Here is a 19,230-nt window from a genome sequence, read left to right on the forward strand (position 1 = left end):
GTCCAAAGACCAAATTTGGAGGGAATCTGACTTTTAGTCCATGAGAAGAAGATTTATTTTAAGGATTAGCAATACATATCTCAACTGGCTTACCTGGTTAAATAAAGGTGAAATAAATAAAATAAACATAGTCAAAAAAATGAATTATTAATAGTTTATTTTTTAAGATGTCAATGTCAAACTTAACATGGTTCATCGTGGTAAGGTCTTTGATGACACTAACAAGTTTCAAGTTGTGGAGTGGATTTACAAAGGATTTAAATGGACACATAAAATCAGATTTCCTGATTTATCAATAACTGATTGATCACCAATCCCTTAGCTTTTCTCAAACTAAGTTAAGAGATGTACCATGTGCCCTATATACCGAATTTGGTGTTATTTCAAAGGTTTTCCAAAATGTCCAAGATGGAGGAAAATCTCTTCTAAATGGACCTTTTGGGTCCTTGACGAGAATTTGTTCAGCATTAGGAAAGACACCTAAATACAAACGTTCAAGTTTCTAGGTCAAATGGGGTAGATTTAAGGGGTTGGGGGGGGGGGGGGGGGGAATCTAAGAAACAGGTAATTAAGAGAAAAAAATGTATGCACTCACTAACTGTAAGTCGCTCTGGATAAGAGCGTCTGCTAAATGACTAAAATGTAAAATGTAAAATGTAATGAAAGCTCTTACAATATTCGATGATGACATTTCTCTAAAACAGGCTATAGGCTACATGTGCACCACCAAGTCAGAACAGTAGGCTAAGTTCTGAGGGGGAAAGGGACCAAATTATTAGGGTGAGGCACATGGGCTACTAACAGCTTACTACACAACATACACTTAGCATTACTTACTTAGCTACAGTATACATATCTCCCTGGCATATTACATAATTTATGCAACAGCATACAAGATATTTTTGGACTCACCATTGTTGTCGACAATCTACTGGCAATTAAAACCAAAATGGATGCTTCAGTAACAAAGACAACATAAATCAACAAGGAATTTGGTCGTTCTACGCAAACTTGTATACTTCTCAAGGTGAGCTCGACAAGCAAACGCTGGAACGCTTTTTGACAAATGTAAAACTACCTCAATTATCAGAAAAGGACAAATCAATTCTAGATCAACCCATTAAGCTACTGGAGATAGAGGATGTTTTTAAATCTATGCCCTCTAACAAAGCCCCAGGCTCCGACGGCCTACCCGTGGACTTCAATAAGACCTTCACCAACTCTCTAGGTCCTATCTTACTCAAAGTGTTCAAAGACTCCTACAGGTCTGTAACACTTCATCCTTCAGTGCACACGGCCATTATTACCGGTATAAAACCGGTAAAGATCCTCAGGCTCCAGGCAGCTATCGCTCTATTTCTCTCCTCCCCTCTGATGAAAAGGTGCTGGCTAAAGTACTTGCTAATAGATTGTCTAAGGTGGTTGGTACTATTATTAACTCGGACCAGTCTGGGTTCATACCACAAAGATATAGTACTGACAACCTTAGACGACTAGTCAACCTACAGTGGTCTACCCAGGATTCAACTTCTCCAAGTATTGCTCTGTCTCTTGATGCCGAAAAGGCGTTTGATTGTGTTGAATGGTAATATTTTATTCTGACACTAAACAGATTTGGTTTTAGTAATAATTTCATTTAATAATAATATAATATAATATAATAATAATATGCCATTTAGCAGACGCTTTTATCCAAAGCGACTTACAGTCGTGCGTGCATACATTTTTGTGTATGGGTGGTCCCGGGGATCGAACCCACTACCTTGGCGTTACAAGCGCCCTGCTCTACCAGCTGAGCTACAGAGGACCACGGATTTAATGGATTACGACTTTGTGTTAACTAACGGCCTCCTCTCAGACCCCTTTGTTCTTCAACGCAGTACAAGGAAAGGTTGCGCATTGATTCCAATATTATTCATTCCGGCGGAGGAACCACATGCTCAAAGGGTCAGAAAGGATGTTAATGTTCAAGGTATTATAGTGGGTGACAAGGAACAAAACGTATGTTATATGCTGATGACATGATTCTATTAATTTCTGACGCAGAGGTATCTATTCCTGCTGTGCTTAAAACCATTGAATAGTTTTCTGGGTACTCAGGGTACAGAATAAAATGGGATAAGTTATAAGCCCTCCCATTATCTAACTATTGCCCATCTTCCTACTTCTCCAAATGGAGGTTTAAGTGGTCCTCTAAGGCAGGGTTTCCCAAACTCGGTCCTGGGGTTGCCCCTGGGTGCACGTTTTGGTTTTTGCCAGCTGATTAAAATAACCAACTCATCATCCAGTGGCGAGCCCCAGCTGTTTTGAGCCCCACCTGTTTAGCTAAAATAAAATAAAAAAATAAAATATACACTCCCAGTCAAAAGGTTGGACACACCTACTCATTCAAGGGTTTTTCTTTATTTTTAACTATTTTTTACATTGTAGAATAATAGTGAAGACATCAAAACTATGAAATAACACATGGAATCATGTAGTAACCAAAAAAGTGTTAAACAAATCAAAATGTATTTTATATTTGAGATTCTTCAAAAAGCCACCCTTTGCCTTGATGACAGCTTTGCACACTCTTGGCATTCTCTCAACCAGCTTCATGAGGTAGTCACCTGGAATGCATTTCAATTAACAGGTGTGCCTTCTTAAAAGTTAATTTGTGGAATTTCTTTCCTTCTTAATGCGTTTGAGCCAATCAGTTGTGTTGTGACAAGGTAGGGGGGTATACAGAAGATAGCCCTATTTGGTAAAAGCACATATTATGGCAAGAACAGCTCAAATAAGCAAAGAGAAACGACAGTCCATCATTACTTTAAGACATGAAGGTCAGTCAATACGGACATTTTCAAGAACTTTTAAAGTTTCTTCAAGTGCAGTCGCAAGAAATTGCAGCTCAAATAAATGCTTCACAGACTTCAAGTCACAGACTCAACATCAACTGTTCAGAGGGGACTGTGTGAATCAGGCCTTCATGGTCGAATTGCTGCTAAGAAACCACTACTAAAGGATACCAATAAGAAGAAGAGACCTGCTTGGGCCAAGAAACACGAGCAATGGACATTAGACCGGTGGAAATTTGTCCTTTGGTCTGGAGTCCAAATTGGAAGTTTTTGATTCTAACCGCTGTGTCTTTGTGAGACGCAGTGTGGGTGAACGGATGATCTCCGTATGTGTAGTTCCCACCGTAAAGCATGGAGGAGGAGGTGTTATGGTGTGGGGGTGCTTTGATGGTGACACTGTCTGTGATTGATTTAGAATTCAAGGCACACTTAACCAGCATTGCTACCACAGCATTCTGCAGCGATACGCCATCCAATCTGGTTTGGGCTTAGTGGGACTATCATTTGTTTTTCAACAGGACAATGACCCAACACACCTCCATGCTGTGTAAGGGCTATTTGACCAAGAAGGAGAGTGATGGAGTGCTGCATCAGATGACCTGGCCTCCACAATCCCCCGACCTCAACCCAATTGAGATGGTTTGGGATGAGTCGGACGGCAGAGTGAAGAAAAAGCAGCCAACAAGTGCTCAGCATATGTGGGAACTCCTTCAAGACTTTTGTAAAAGCATTCCAGGTTAAGCTGGTTGAGAGAATGCCAACAATGTGCAAAGCTGCCATAAAGGCAAAGGGTGGCTATTTGAAGAATCTCAAATATAAAATATATTTTGATTTGTTTAACACTTTTTTGGTTACTACATGATTCCATATGTGTTATTTCATAGTTTTGATGTCTTCATTATTATTCTGCAATGTAGAAAATAGTAAACATAAAGAAAAACTCTTGAATGAGTAGGTGTCCAAACCTTTGACTGGTACTGTATATATATATTTTATTTTAGTTGTTGCCTGTTTTTCATGTTATTTTGACATTAATACGTGTCACATACCAGTTTGCAAACAATGTAAAAAAATAAATATATAATAATTGAGTTAATAAAGCCGCATACAAACATGGTCTCTTTTTTGCTTTCTTGAGTAAGTGTAGTGTAGTAAGCTGTTAGTAGCCTATGTGCCTCACCCTAATAATTTGGTCCCTTTCCCCCTCAGAACTTAGCCTACTGTTCTGACTTGGTGGTGCACATGTAGCCTATAGCCTGTTTTAGAGAAATGTCATTGTTGAATATTGTAAGAGCTTTCATTGTCTGCTTATATGCCTCCTTTATTTATCCTACGGTTCTGACTTGGTGTACAGGGAGAATACTGTATGTTCTGAATTCTGTCGCTCTACATTTCAAAAGTGCTGAACAAATAGTTATATTGACTACATCCGTCCTAGCTCGCTAATGTCTTAATCGAAATTACTAATTGCCTCTTATCTGCTCGTCGTTCCCTTATGCCATAGTTTGTACATCTCAATTGTCAGTAGAAACCACATTTGTTTAAGCAAGTCAGCCATATCAGCTATGTTTTAAAAAAAAGGCAGTAAATGAGGCTGAATGAACTGTTTCGCTGCCAGACAAGGCTCCGCTGATAGCCAGGTGTAGCGGTGGTAAGGATTCACTCCATGGTGCTGAAAAGAAAGCTCTGCTGTTGGGAAAGCTTTATGTAGGCCTTAACAGTTTGTGGGCACTGTTTGTCACCGTTATAGTGAAATTAATGTATTGTTTAGTGTTGTGTTGTGTAGTGGCTTTGCTGGCATGCATAAAAAATAAAAAATGAATATTTTGCCTACTTTACCCATATTTTATTTTCATTTTGCAAAACAAGTAGTGTGTAGTTTCAGTAGTTAGCTACACTATTACATGGCTAAAAAGTAATGAACTACTGAAAACACGGTAACACTATACTTGACACCCAGCGCCATAACGCGTTATAACACGGTCATAACTATGTGATAATATGTCATAGCAGCTGACATAACTTGTCAAAACCTGTCATAATATGGTCATAACACTGTCATGACACATATATTTAGACCTGTTGTGACATATATTGCATTATTTTATGTCTGGTTATGACACCTACATAAGAGTGTCAAAACTCACAAAACCTACCACACAAGGCAAAACATTCCATTACACCATAGCCTACTTGTCAACAGTATGTTTATGTTATATAACATTTTCTGAACTTGACCATATTAAATTATAATTGTAATTGCGCACAAATTGATGTCAGACATGCACCTACCCCAATGCTCTGTTGCTGATGACTGGGATGAATGCAGGAGCAGATTTCAGGAGCAGGACAAGACACCCTCTTTTTGACTGATGACTGACATAAGGGCATGTATGTGATAGGCATATCTGGCTTATATGATTATGATGGTCATAATGCTTCTTGACAGTGTCATAAAGTGCATTTTCTTAGTCCAAGTAAAGTGACACAGGATGGTCATAATGCTTCAAGATAGTGTCATAAAGTGTATTTTCTGCAAGTTATTTAATATATGATGGGGGAAAAAAACATGACTGTAAGCAGAATCCATTACAACAACAACAAAGGACTTAAGAAACAAACTTTCAAAAGAAAGGAAACTTCTTGCCAGGGAAAAAACACATTTGAATAAATGTGGGTATTGACACTCTTATGTAGGTGTCATAACCAGCCATAAAATAACGCAATATATGTCACAACAGGTGTAAATATATGGGTCATGACAGTGTTATGACCATATTATGACAGGTTATGACAAGTTCTGTCAGCTTTTATGACATATTATGACATGGTTTTGACCGTGTCATAACGTGTTATGACGCTGGGTGTCAAGTAAAGTGTTACCGAAAACACTACCAAGATTTGAATTTAGTTCAACTACCACCAATCTACAGCAAAATGTAATTAAATTACCAGTTGAACTACATGTAGTTCACTACTCCCTAACACTGACTATCCCTTATCTAATTTGCCAATGCTAATCCCAGAATCATACTCTAAAGAAATAGATAGGATTTTATATGGGGGAAATGAGGCCATCATTTTTGGGCTTGAAAAAACAACAGGCCCACCCCTCTAGAGGGGGCTATGGCCTTAAACAGCTAAGTGTATGAAGACCAGGATGGAATGGAGCTGTACAAACTGACTGGTATTACATGGAGAAGGAGATGGGGGAGGAAGTATCACCTTGGTGCTGGGCATTTCAGTCCCTATCCCCTAGACAACAGGGTCATTCAACAATGTCCCGTGAGGCTCTGATAAATGTTTTTAAAATAGGATAATGGGATCTCAAAAACACAGTTTTTGCACCAATCTGGAAAAACAAAACAATTGTAATAGGGGGGAAAACAGCAGACTGGGGAGTCTGGAGGAAGCTGGCATCGAGCTTCTAGGTGATCTCTTTGACGGCCCCACAATGTATAACTTTGACCATCTGTCTGTATTCTGTAACATATGATTTGCCTAAGACACAGTTTTGGAAATACCCACTGGGCACAGAGATCAGTTAAATGTCTAGTTTTGATTTACATTTTGTTGAGAAGTCAACTAAAGTGAATTTAACGTGAAATCAACAACAAATGTCACCATGTCATTGGATTTAGGTTAAAAGTTTGGTGAATAAAATACGAAATGCTCTTACGTTGATGACTTTTTGCGAATCCAATCAGTTTTCCACTTTGATTCAACGTCATCACAGATTTTTTGTTGTTGAAATGACGTGGAAACAACGTTGATTCAACCAGTTTTTACCCAGTGGGTACCTACAATTACAGAGCTGTCTGGCTAAAAACCTTGGTCAACCTCTGACTAGTTCAACTAAAAACTCAATTGAAAGGCTTTTGTTTAAACAAAACAATAGAAAAAGCTTGACCTCCTTTACAGTATATTCTTGCCTACTAGATGAAATGGCTGAACCATTGGCAAAAGTGACAAAAATACAACCTATAAAAGAAATGGTTAACAAATGTATACAAGCTAAAGTGATTCACAGGTGGCACTGGACTCCAGAGAAGCTGTGTAAAACCAAGCTATTGCCGAATGATAACAGTTGGAGATGCAAGAGAGACACAGGATCAATCACTCATATTTGATGGTCCTGTGCCTCTATTGCAGACTGGTGGAAGAGTATAATCTATGCTATTTGTGAAGTAGTGGGGACACTATAAATGTATAGTGTTGGGCTCTACATTAAATGACAGAGTTCACTCTCTTGCTGGCCTTTACTTCTGCCAAAAGAGTTCTTCTTAGACATTGGAAGCAGGAGCGACCCTCACTGACTGTAACCTAGTATGGGCTCCATTCCTGCAGTGGTCAGCAGGTGGCGCTAGTAACTCACTATTCATGTTCTTAGATACCCCAATATTTCTATATCATTAATGATATTCTCCCATCAATGTGTAACCATACCAGATTATGAACTGACGATTAATTAAATTGTCTCCCTTAATTGTATATATATTGTCCAATGTATAATTATGGTTATGTTATTATTATTTATTTACTTACTTGGGGCAGAGGACAATGCTTCATATGAATCTTATGACCATCTTCAAAAAAAAATTTTAAGAATGACATGTAAAAGTTCTAGGCGGATCTCCCATGCATTGTTTTTTCGATAGTTTTTTTTTGTTGTGTTGCTGATGTATGCACCTTCATCATTCAGTAGGCCTATTGGCCATTTCATAAAATACTTTAGGCCAGATTATGAACTGACGATTAATGAAATTGTCTCCCTTAATTGTAGGCCTGCCTACCTCTGGAGGGGATGGGGTGGGTTGGAATAGAGGTAGTCATGTTGATGTTAGGCTGCATATGTCTGTGTGTGTATCTTATTTGTTTATTTTTGTCTTGTCTGAATAAATAAAGAAACGATATATTCCAAAAAAGAGAAACACAGTCCATTTTGTTGTGGGGGGGTGCTCTCTATCACCCCCATGTGCAGGCCATATTTCCTTACATCAGAGGGAGGCCTTTCCAAGGACAGCACCCCCACTCTGCTTTTTACGGCCTTGTTTGCTTTTGTTGGAGGCTTCAGCTGGTCGGGCTGGACATGGGGACCACAGCAGAGCAGAGCTGGTGGATCTGTTGGTCGGTAGTACTGCTCAGTCTGCCCTCCAGAGCCAGACCCTCCATACGTGACGGTGTGTGGTCCTCCCGCCTCTGTCAGCCACAGGCAGATGTTATTATAACCAGCACAGGGGTAAAGCTTAGCTGATAGAAGCCACAGTTAGGGAAACTTTCCTCCTTAACAGGAAATTACAGGACTGCCTAGCTATAGATGACAATACATCCACAGAGCAGAACTGTTTAGGGTAGGAGTTACACAATGGGCCACCAGTTGGGGGCACCATTGTGAGACTAGGCCCCACTGTGGTAACGCAGTATCTGAGACATGTTTTACTGTAGGGAAAGGGGGACACCTAGTCGTAACTGCCTTGCTCAAATGGCAGATTTTTTCCACTGTGCCAGCTCAGGGAATCGAACCAGAGATCTTTCGGTTACTGGCCCAACGCTCTTAACCACTAGGCTACCTGCCGCCCTGTATGGGCAGGTTTCCTGGACCCAGAATAAGAGAATCCCCATTGAAAATGCTTTTTCTGTCCAGGAACAGGGTTAATCTGGGTCCGGGAAACCACCAGCCCTAAATCTCAGCCATAAATGTAAAGCACATAAGCATCTGGCTCAATAGTGTACTGCAGCGAAGCAAATGAACAACAATTTGCTCCCACGCACTCTCTAGTCATTATTAGCAAAGCCAGGTTTCCACTCTCCACCACACTGCTGCACTGTGCTTGGGTTCTGTGAGAATTGGGCTGGGATGAAGCTGAAGCTCTGGCAGGGTCATGTCATGGGCTCCTGGAGGGGATGACTGCATATTTCCAATAAACACAAAAACCTGCCTTCTCCACATGGAGAGAAGAAGACCATCAGAGGTGGCAGCATTAAGAGGTCATTCTTTCCACCCTGACCGTATGTCCTGCCAGTATGGCTGACGCCCTCCTCTGCAGAATAACTCCTTTCTCAGGCTTCCATTACAGTGTTTGCCATCTCTATATTGTGTAGGCTAGCTCTTCTGAAATGTACCGTCTTCAACCTACTGTGGGAGAAACAGTACATTCAGAGCTCTAAAAGCTTTGTAAGGGATTTAGCAGGGCTACCTTCAGGGTCCTGAAGAAACAATTCAGTTTAGGAAAAAAGTTCTAAGCACTGAGTCAAAGTTATGGGAAACATAGGGCTTTTGGCAGGATATTCGCTCGTAAATATGAAATTCAACTATTGTGACAGAGCTGGAAATGATCCCTGGTAGAGGTCTGTCCTTTTTTGTCCTGAGTTAGTGCTTTACTTTCAGAATGTCACTGCCAAACTATTATTTTGTGTGATTTGGCTAACTGTTGCCTCCCCCTGCAAATTACATTCGCCCCACCAAAAAGGTTTTATTTTCCACAAGACAGACTCCAGACACCAGCTAATTAGCCGCCAAATTCCTGGTTTTGTCAGTCACAAACAACATAAAAACAGACACTAATTTGCTTTCATCTTCCCATCCCAATTTACACAACCTACTAATTTATGAAAAAACAAGACAAAGCTCTAAAAATAGAGACGCTGACTTGCAGTCTGAGGAAAACATAGACCTATAGCGTTGTCTCTGTGAGATAATATTGAAGAGGCACTTCAACAACACAAATCTGTAGTCGACATCAAGATTGATTATTGATCAAATCAATCAGTGAATAACAAATTATACCATTTACCATGTCAGAGTGACCAACTCTAGTGTGATATTTAGTAAACGTGCACCTCTGGGGAAAAAAAGCAAGAATCTGCCATCTAGTGGTCCTAAAGAAAATGGAATCTCAAAATGTGAAATAAAGCAACAGTAAATATTCGTTTTCAGACTTAGTACAAAGTACATGTTGTTACAATGGGTGTAATGTGAGTTTTCTTGACTCTGCACTCATAGCTGTAAATCTCATTACAGAAAGAACTGGGACATCTTCTCATTTCTGGAACTGACTCATACAACAGAACTAATAAAACGAGACCAGAATATGTCATTCTGGCTGAACTCTTAATGACTCCCTTGCAAAGGAACAACTGAACTGCCACAATATTGTAGAGTATAGTGCTTTGGCTACTTTTACAGTAAAACAGCTCAAGTTGGTACCACACAAGCAGTATTGTGGCAGTAGAAAGATACAATGTAGGCTACTTCTAACCAGCACTGAAACATGACAGATTCCCCATGTATGCCTTTTGTGATAAGAGCCGTTTAAAACACACAACCAACTGTCAGGTCAGCTATAACTTCAATATCATGCCCTTGTTCAACAGTTCATGTCCTGAAAAAATCAAAACGCCTCAACCATGAAACAACTTTCATAAAAAATGTATTGGTGTACACAATGTTCCAGCCAGCTTGAAATCATACTTGCATGTGACAAATATGCATATTCAACAGTTAGTTGATAAACACAGACAGGGTCCTGTAGTTACATGTGACATCCTGTCACTGAGAATAACCCAGTCTTAACCATGTAGTGGGAATCAAATCACATGCAGATTGAATCAAAGGCATTTTCTTCTGCTTTTCGCAGTTGTTTCGAGTGAAATTGGAGAATAATTCATTTTTATGCGCTCTTCATGCCTTAACCTGCTCCACGCATTTCAGTCTGTGTGATGTGGACCTGAGGTCAGCCACAGCTGCTTTCCATTCATCCATACACAGCATTGAGTAATTAAGAGATGTCACGCTTTATACTGAAAATCCAGCATGTTCAATCCCAGCTCTGATCATGACCCAGGAAAGAGAAACCTGATCCGTTACCCTGACAAAAAGCACTTGGAATAGGTAGGGGAGAGAATGGTACCCATATTGCTAATAAAGGAACAAGTAACTCGAACCATTCAAACGTTTCACTCTTCATTAGCAAAGCTATGTCAACATATTTTCTAAATAATGAACTGGGCAATTCCCATACCTTCTGGGCAGTTCAATTTAAAACAAAAACTAAACTTTGCGTGGATAAACAAGGGGATTTTTATTAACGTCAGCACTCGTTCAGTTGCATGGCCTCATGAGGACACATTTACTAGGCTCCAGTCTCTGGACAGGACAAAGCCTGCACCATCGGCCAGGTAAATAATAATAGATGTCAAGTACATATTCATTTCACCCATAGCTAGACATACTGGTCAGAAGATCATATATGCATTCAAATCATTAGGTCAACATGCACCAATTCTTAATTAGATCATAGAGCATAGAGCATAGCAGTCCCAAGACTAAATCCTTGACAGCACTTGTCTGAGGAATCTGGGATTGTTGTTACCCTCTTGTCAGTCAAGCAGAGGATGTAAAGTACAAGATACCAATGATATTTGAATTTTTCCTTTGAAATTCAAGAAGCGTAGGGTAACCAAGCTGTTCACTATGGTCCTGAAATTGTGCATAATTGGCACGAGTACTGTTCCAAAAATACAGTAGCAAGTTTATCGATTTATATACACAATGTCAAAGCACTGTCCGGTATAACAGTGCGGGTGCAACCCAACAATGTTTACTTGCAGGTGATGGTGTCTCACCGATGTCCCATATTCTCCTTTTACATGAAGTCATCCGAATCGTTTCCGTCCTGAAAAAGACACCATTATATATTTCTGACATAATGAATGGTCCTATTCCAACAACACAGTCATATAACTGATTAACAAGCCAGTCTATTTCTGAAAGAAACAGATTATAACTGTTCGGAATTTGTTAATCAACTCACCTCATTTGTTGTCATATTGTCACTCGTCATCAGCGAAGAGTAACTTCTGTTTAGGAACAATTACTGTGTAAGTTCATATCATTCACATAAATGACTATTCACATGGTGTTTTGGGATGCCAGTTGAAGATAGATGATGTAGCTAGGGAGATAAGAGAACTTACTTGAGCTCTTCCAGCTCTCTTTTCTTTTTTATGTCATCTTTCTCTTTCTTTTTCAGATCTTGTATCTGGGCCTTCTTCTCGTTTCTCTCCTCCCTGTCTCGAGACTCTTTCTCTGCTGCTAGATCAGGGTATCGCTCCTCTTTTGTTTTCTCCACCCTGTTCACAATCTCATTGACCTTCTTCTCTACTGCCACGATCTTCACCTACAAAACAGTAGACAAACAGGTTTAAATGATCCTTTCATTTAAATGACCAAAATAGAAAACCAATAGGTCGTCATCAATAAAACGTCACAATACGATGCAGAGCGTTCGATTTGGCTGCTGGGGGCAAGAAGAACACCAGCTCTGCTAAAACCATTGACAGCTACGTTCCGTTTTCAAGGGATTGTTAAATAAAATGTTATAACTATTTGGTTTTAATATCATCACCTCTTGAAGAGCATAGTCAGAACTACACATTTAGATTATTCCACATTTTGCTCTATAAGAGTTATACAGCAAGTAACTTCATGATATTCATGATCAGTAAACATCAATTGATCATGTATTTTCAGATATTTGAGGGTAACCTATCTATTTAGCATGTAGCTAGCTAGCTAAGCAAACAACGTGTAATTTAGCTTGCTTCATCAGATTGGGCTTTTGGAAAGAGCTTGACATCGGCAAATCCTTGTGCTGGTAAAGTTGTCAGTCGGACTACTGTCATCACCACTGAAAGTTAGCTTGTTAACTAGCCATATTGACATGATCTGTTATTAGCTAGCTAGCCAATTTGACGTTGTCCATCAATCAATGTAGCCTATCATGTCTGTCAGCAGCAATTGTGATTAAACACTCTTAAAAACAATGTTGAGCCCACCTATTTTCCTAAACCACTCATACTTATCAGGTATAGTTCACTTTTATCCAATTAATGGAGGCCAATATTGAGAGATATCGTGAGTCTACCCTCAGGTATCTGAAATTACATGATCAATTGATGTTTACTGATCATGAAAATCATGCAGTTACTTGCTTTATAACGCAGATGATAGAACTACATGTGCGGAATTGTTTTGCATGGAATAATTGGAAATGTGTAGTTCTGACTATGCTCTTCAAGAGGTGATGATATTAAAACCAAATAGTTAACATTTGTTAACAATCCCTTGAAAACTACATGCAGTTGTCAATGGTTTTAGCGAAGCTGGGGTCTCCTTTCCCCCCAGCAGGCAAATTGAACGCTCTGCACCTTATTGTGATGTTTTATTGATAACAACCTATAGAAACGAAGAACATATTAACAACAAAAGATGAGACACATATAAAAGAGACAGATCTGAAAGTAACACAGATTCATTATGCCAACAGAGAGATCACTGACCTCCTTGTGTCGATGGAAACCTATTTGGCCTACATCCATGTCCCCTGTTTTCTTTAGGTTGGCCCATGGTGTGTAGACAACATTGATGTTGTTCATTTTACAACCTGTTAAGAGTAATTAAGAGTTAAAAGGCTATCACCAAGATTTATGCAGATGTTTGTGATATTGTATTAACTACTCTAGTATTCATATCAAACTCACCGGGAAACTCAATGTATTACCTTGGATGCTGTTGTTTTTCACAAGCTGTGCACAGTCAATCAAGACTTCCTTGGGAATATCCTCTATTGTCAGTCCCTTAGGCATTCGTAGGTACACATGGGCAGAAGAGAGTTTATCCACATGAAACCTGTGGACATAATTATTATAACAGCAATAAGGCACACATACTAAAAGAATCAATGACATACATATTACCACAGCACTATTAGCTGATAAAGGACTACAGTACCTTAGCCTAGCTCTAGGGCCACCTTGTGGATATTTTTCAACACTGCAGAGTAATGTATCAGACGAATGTTCAGACTCATCAATGGTCAAATCCCAATAAGAGGCTCATGGTTTCAGTTATAAGTATAGAGAGATATGTTTCTCACCAAATGTCTTCAGGCCATCCATATTTGATGAGATCTTCATCTAATAGTGAGAAATAAGCAGACAGTTAGCTGGGTAGTCATCTTTAATGCTGCTAACAACATGAATCATGGTTTGTTAGAAAACAAGACTTTAAATGACCAGCCACCTACTTTCATATTTGTCTTTCCCCATGTAGATACTGTAGGGAGGTGTAACAACTGTAAAATTAAAAACAAAGCAAAGGTTAATAGTTATAGTTAGCTATATCAACAAGGCTATGTGGCTAATTAAACACGAATAATATGATCATTTGCCTAGCTACACAGTAGGGTCTGGATAACATAACTATCCATTCTCAGAATAGGACAATTACTCTGCCATCCGCCACTCCACATGATTATTATTCCTAATTAAATGCCTTGCTAGCTAAGCTAACGTTAGCTGACTAGCTTCATCTGCTGGCTGAATATGTCAACAAACATCCATGATGACTGACAACTCATGGTTATGTGTCAAGAAAGCTTTCTAGCTAGAAATCAAACGTAGCTAGCTAACAAAATGATTCAATAATATTCTCTAGGCTAGCTGGTTCAGCTAACTATGGGCGGGATAGCCAGCTAAAGACAAGCTCAGTTACTCACCGGCACTCGTGAAGTAAAACACCATCTTGCATGAATCGAAGCAACTGTTTTAAACCTTAGAAACAAAATATGAATGGAGTACTTCACACACTTGCCAATTAACTAAATGTGGTTCATAACGAGATGATAATTGTGCTGACAGTCAATTTCGCATGGAAAGTTGACCCGGAAGACGTCGGTGGTCACAAACCAACTGTTTCCGCTTAGGTCATGTTGCCCAAAAAAATTTTGAGACGCGCTCATTTAGTCATTGGGCGCGCTGTTCAAAAACAGTCTTCACAAGAACCGCGGGGAAAACAAGCCACAGTTCCACAACTTTGCTACATAGTGGATAACTTCGGATTTGGTATGTATTTGTGAAGAACAATTTTTTTGATAAAAGTTAAGTAGCTAACTGTTTAGATGGCATTTTACGTTTTGTTTTGCCTGTCAGTTGTTTGTTTGCACCAAAACGCTGCAAGCTAAAGTAACGTTAGTTAACTAACAAGCCAATAATAATTTCAACCACAACAGTAACAGCTTAGCTAAAATTAGTTTATATTAGCAACTTTTTAGTGAAAAGTTGCTGGCAAGTTTTATCACACAAAGGACATTCCCACAAACGTTTCGTTAGCTTTGTCTGCCACAGTGTAGTTAGTGTATTTGTGTCAGATTCATCCCGCCAATAATTATTCACTCAGCCACTGAACTAGCCAGCTGGCAAACAAAGACTGCTCTGTCTTAACATAATACAGTATTTATTTTCAAGATATTAACCTTTTAATGTTTAAATATTGCCATTACGTTTACATTGCAATGATCTATTATTGTAGCTAGATATGCTAGCTAACTGATTTATGCATGGTTAATTTAGCTAACTAGCTACTGTAGCTACCTGTTGATTCTCCAATGCGGGTCACTAGCTAGCTAACGTTAATACTTCTACTTATTCTTCCAGTGAAGTTAAAAACATGATGCCCAATACTACAAGGAAGAGGAAGCACTCTTCAATTGATTCTGACAGGTGAGTGACAAGATGTGTATTAGTAAGTCATGTGTTAAATCAGTTACTAATCAATCATGCATATAACATTGAGTAGGGCCTAACATCCTTATTATTCTCCAACATTTTTAGTAACTCAGCCAAAAGGCCTGTTACAGATGGAAGTCACAAAAGAATGTCACCTCGGTTGCCCCAGTCTCCACTAAAGATGTCGGTCAAACACCAGGAGAAAGAGAACTGCCCATCTCCGCAGAGATCCCCAGCGCCATCTCCCCTAAAGATTGCTCTGAAGAGAGGCTCTCCATTCGAGCCTGCTGTGGTAACAGCGTCCTTCTATGGTAAACGCAAACCTTTGTATCTGACACCCCTGGAGAGGAAGATGCTGAATGAGACCAAATCACCTCCAAGGCTGACCACTGTGGATCCTTATGGAATGCCAACCGCTGCTGAAAAGAAGAGGAAGAAAATTAAAAGTACCAAGGCCAAAAAGGTGGCCACTGTACACGGAATGAAGACTGGCATAAAGGGAAACACCAACTCCAAATCAAGCCTGATCAATTCCTCAAAGCCTAGAGCACCCACCAGCACAGAGCAAGTGGAGCTGAAAAAAGGCATCACCTTGACCTTCGGCGGTTTAAAGCCTAAGCCTAAAATCTTCATTGGGGCTGCCTTTTTCATCACAGGAAAAAAAAACACCTCAATGTACAAAAAGTCTGCCCCGAAATCTACCAAGCCAGCTTTGAGTTTTGAGAAAACAAAGGCCATGGTTCCTGCGTCAGAGGGAAAGCAAGAAAAAGTGCAAAAAGCCCCCTCTCCACAGCGATGTGCTGTTGTAGTGAACAAACTGCAGGAAGAGCCAGATTCTCCACCCTGTGTCCAGGATGTGCCAAAGAGTCCAGAGTCACCCGAGGCCCTGTCACCCAGAGCTATAGCAGAGAAATACGGCATGACCAAGGAAGTCAGGATTGTGTTAAACAGATCTCCGTCTCCCACACGTCCAGCATCCCCAGAAATAAACACTCAGGTGAGCTGTATATCACTGTGGAATAGTGTTTAGCCTAAATCTCACTGTCTGTAAGCATCGTGTATCCATACTACATTTAGGATATTGTTCTTTCTCTGTTCGTAGGAGGACTTTATCACAGATGCAGGCTCTGATGCAGTGTTTGATCTCGGTGATATTAGCCCATTAAAAGGCATCAGCAGTCCAGTCAAAGGTTGGTTGTTTATCGTTGGTCAATTAACATTAATGTTTTTACTTAAAATGTCTTCATTTTCATTAATGGTTTCTCTCTCCCCTTTTATAGAATCCTCAGCCGATACTGTAGAATCCTCAGCTGTGTATCCGATCTTTGGATCTGCATCAAAGAGGTAGGCAAAAACAGTTCCATTTATTTTTAGCTAGAATGGTTCACTGCCCTCCAGGGATGGTATTATTTTCAGTCTTGCACATGGACAAATAGTAGTAACTCCACACACTGTATACAGGTGTGTATCTATGTGTATATGCATTTATCACTTCATGTCTCCGGTCTGCCTTTAGGCCCCAGAGGAAGGCAGATCTGGCCTCTCCAGTGAACTGCAGCACCCCCTCTGCCCTTGGTCACCCCCTTCCCTCTGCTGCCAAGGAGAGGAGTGCCAGGAAGAAGAGGGAGACTAACAAACAGGCTGAGGCTGATGATCAACTCATCATTGTAAGTAAATCCTCTGATGGAAACGTTGATGCTGAATGGAAACGTTGATGATGACCGTTGGCGATCTCTCTCACCCTGTCATCTGTGAGCTTTGCTAATGCTCTTAGCTCTGTTCTGTGTTTACCTCAGGATGCTGGCCAGAAGCAGTTTGGTGCCACCGTGTGTGGGTCCTGTGGCATGATCTACAGCGCAGACAGCCTGGAAGACAACTTCCAGCACACACAGTTCCACCAGCGCTTTCTGGACAGCATTAAGTTTGTGGTACGTACGCCCAGGCGTTTCCTCCCCCTCACCGATGTGTACAAGTTGCTCTAATTATGTTGCTTTTAGAGTGGCTCATTATTTTTTCCACAAAGCTTTGCCAAAACCGCTGACGTGGTTTAGCGAAAAAAGTGTGACTGACCACTCTCCCTCTTGATTTCCGACGGTTGCTTAATCAATGTTTTCTTCTCATCCCCAGGGCTGGAAGAAAGAGCGGGTGGTAGCAGAGTTCTGGGATGGAAAAATCATTCTGGTTCTACCTGATGATCCAAAATACGCTGTCAAAAAGGTTTATATCAATCATATCAGTGTCTGCGTCTGAAATGGCACCCTATTCCCTTCATAGTGCACTACTTTTCATCTAGGCCCATAGGGTGTGTGTTTATGCATTTGGTGTGAATGGAATTGTGAACGCACTTGCTCATGCTTAATTATGATGTTTTATCAGGCAGAAGATGTGAGGCGACTTGCTGACAACGAGTTGGGCTTCCAACAAGTGTCCCTCAGCTGCCCCAGCCAGGCTAAAACCTACCTGTATGTGAACAGTGATAGGATGGTGGTTGGCTGCCTCATTGCCGAGCACATACGACAGGTAACTACTCTCTTCTCCTGTGCTGCTAAACTTTCGCGCTCTGCTCCGATGTGTCACGCTCCAAACAAATGGTGAGTTTTTCAGGAATGGATCAGGAGTCTTTTACCCCAATATGCTGATGTAAAGGCCTGTGATAATGTTAATTTATGGTGGCGTGCACGCGAAAGATGAAGTCTGGTTGATCAAGAAATGAAAAATATATATGCTCAGAGTCAAATATGAAACTTTGATGAATCAGACGTGAGCTTTTGCGCATGGTCATTTCTGTGGCCTGTGAAGGGATGGTCATCGGCTGCCTCATTGCAGAGCGTGTACGACAGGGAACTACCACTGGTCTCCTTCTTGAGGGGTAAAAAGGTCAGATCTTTGTAAACACTGAGTGAATATTCTCACTATCAAACTAGGTGTAGTTGGTGAGTGAATTGCTATCTTACAGGGGTATTTAGCAGAGTGACTGATGAGTGATTGGTCTATCCTGTCCTTTGTTTCCAGGGCTTCAGAGTACTGGAGCAGCCAGAGCAGACAAAGGACATGACCAGGGGGGACTTCATGGAGCACCACAGGGCCTGGTGCTGCTCTACCACCCCAGAGAAGGCAATCTGTGGGGTCAGCCGCATCTGGGTGTTCAGCCTGGCCCGGAGGAAGGGCATTGCCACACGCATGCTCGACACAGTCAGGTTAGGGAATTATTACAGGTTAGGTAGTGCAAACATACTTTTGATTTGTTAAACCGAGACGTGAGGAGAACAATGAAAATCAGCAAAATGGGTATACTGGTTTGAGGGCTAATTTCAGTGATATATAGCTAAATGGAAGATGTCAGGTTCCTGATCAGCAAAAGTAATATCTTTGAATATATGGCAATTTTTTTAATCTGAATGTATTTCTGTCCTTTTCAGAAACTCCTTCATGTATGGGGGTCACCTGACCAAGGAGGAAATAGCCTTCTCCGACCCTACCCCAGACGGCAAACTGTTCGCCACAAAGTACTGCGAGAAGCCTGCGTTTATGGTCTACAATTTCATTGGTTAACTTAAAGGACAAGTTTGGACACAATTGTGTTTTTATGCTGTGAGAAGATTATTTTTGATCAATGTTTGCCCCTTTTTGAGAAGTTTAATTTAAATCAGAGAGATAAAGGTACTCTTGAAGGTTTGTTGAACATGCAAGTTATGGCTGTTGCAGTCAAATTCCATTAGTGTTGAACTCAGAAGTATATGTTCTCTTCTACAGCTTGTATATAGTTTGAATAAAAATTTTACTCATCACACTTCAGAAGCCCAACTTCTTGACAAAATACATCATG

The 19,230-nt window shown here is 40.4% G+C and overlaps 2 protein-coding genes across 2 annotated transcripts; one reads left to right on the forward strand and one right to left on the reverse strand.

Annotated features, from left to right (window-relative positions):
- Window positions 1-10,899: 10,899 nt before the first annotated feature.
- On the reverse strand, window positions 10,900-14,579 carry LOC311106415 (coiled-coil domain-containing protein 25). Its single transcript, XM_084148743.1, has 8 exons — window positions 14,396-14,579; window positions 13,925-13,972; window positions 13,775-13,814; window positions 13,400-13,527; window positions 13,179-13,282; window positions 11,814-12,016; window positions 11,651-11,696; window positions 10,900-11,512 (listed from the first exon to the last, which is right to left on the reverse strand). Exons 1-8 carry the CDS (start codon window positions 14,418-14,420, stop codon window positions 11,483-11,485), a joined length of 624 nt encoding a protein of 207 aa, XP_084004869.1. The 5' UTR covers window positions 14,421-14,579; the 3' UTR covers window positions 10,900-11,482.
- A 51-nt stretch (window positions 14,580-14,630) lies between these two features.
- Window positions 14,631-19,194, forward strand: LOC311106457 (N-acetyltransferase ESCO2-like). The gene is made up of 11 exons (XM_084148793.1): window positions 14,631-14,741; window positions 15,333-15,398; window positions 15,510-16,401; window positions 16,507-16,594; window positions 16,685-16,748; window positions 16,921-17,071; window positions 17,201-17,332; window positions 17,532-17,621; window positions 17,781-17,924; window positions 18,417-18,601; window positions 18,824-19,194. The coding sequence occupies exons 2-11, from the start codon at window positions 15,346-15,348 to the stop codon at window positions 18,954-18,956; spliced, it is 1,932 nt and encodes a 643-aa protein (XP_084004919.1). The 5' UTR covers window positions 14,631-14,741; window positions 15,333-15,345; the 3' UTR covers window positions 18,957-19,194.
- The last annotated feature ends 36 nt before the right edge of the window (window positions 19,195-19,230 follow it).

This window comes from Coregonus lavaretus, assembly GCF_964263955.1.
Source record: "Coregonus lavaretus genome assembly, chromosome: 31".
NCBI classification, from domain to species: domain Eukaryota; kingdom Metazoa; phylum Chordata; class Actinopteri; order Salmoniformes; family Salmonidae; genus Coregonus; species Coregonus lavaretus.

Coding starts and splice junctions, on each gene's coding strand:
- LOC311106415 (XM_084148743.1), bottom strand. CDS start 14,420: ATGGTGTTTTACTTCACGAGTGCCG. Junction 13,973..14,395: donor GTTTTACTTCACGAGTGCCG/GTGAGTAACTGA, acceptor TTAATTTTACAG/TTGTTACACCTCCCTACAGT. Junction 11,697..11,813: donor AGAGAGCTGGAAGAGCTCAA/GTAAGTTCTCTT, acceptor GTTCCTAAACAG/AAGTTACTCTTCGCTGATGA.
- LOC311106457 (XM_084148793.1), top strand. CDS start 15,346: ATGATGCCCAATACTACAAGGAAGAGGAAGCACTCTTCAATTGATTCT. Junction 16,749..16,920: donor TTTGGATCTGCATCAAAGAG/GTAGGCAAAAAC, acceptor GTCTGCCTTTAG/GCCCCAGAGGAAGGCAGATC. Junction 17,072..17,200: donor CTGATGATCAACTCATCATT/GTAAGTAAATCC, acceptor TGTTTACCTCAG/GATGCTGGCCAGAAGCAGTT.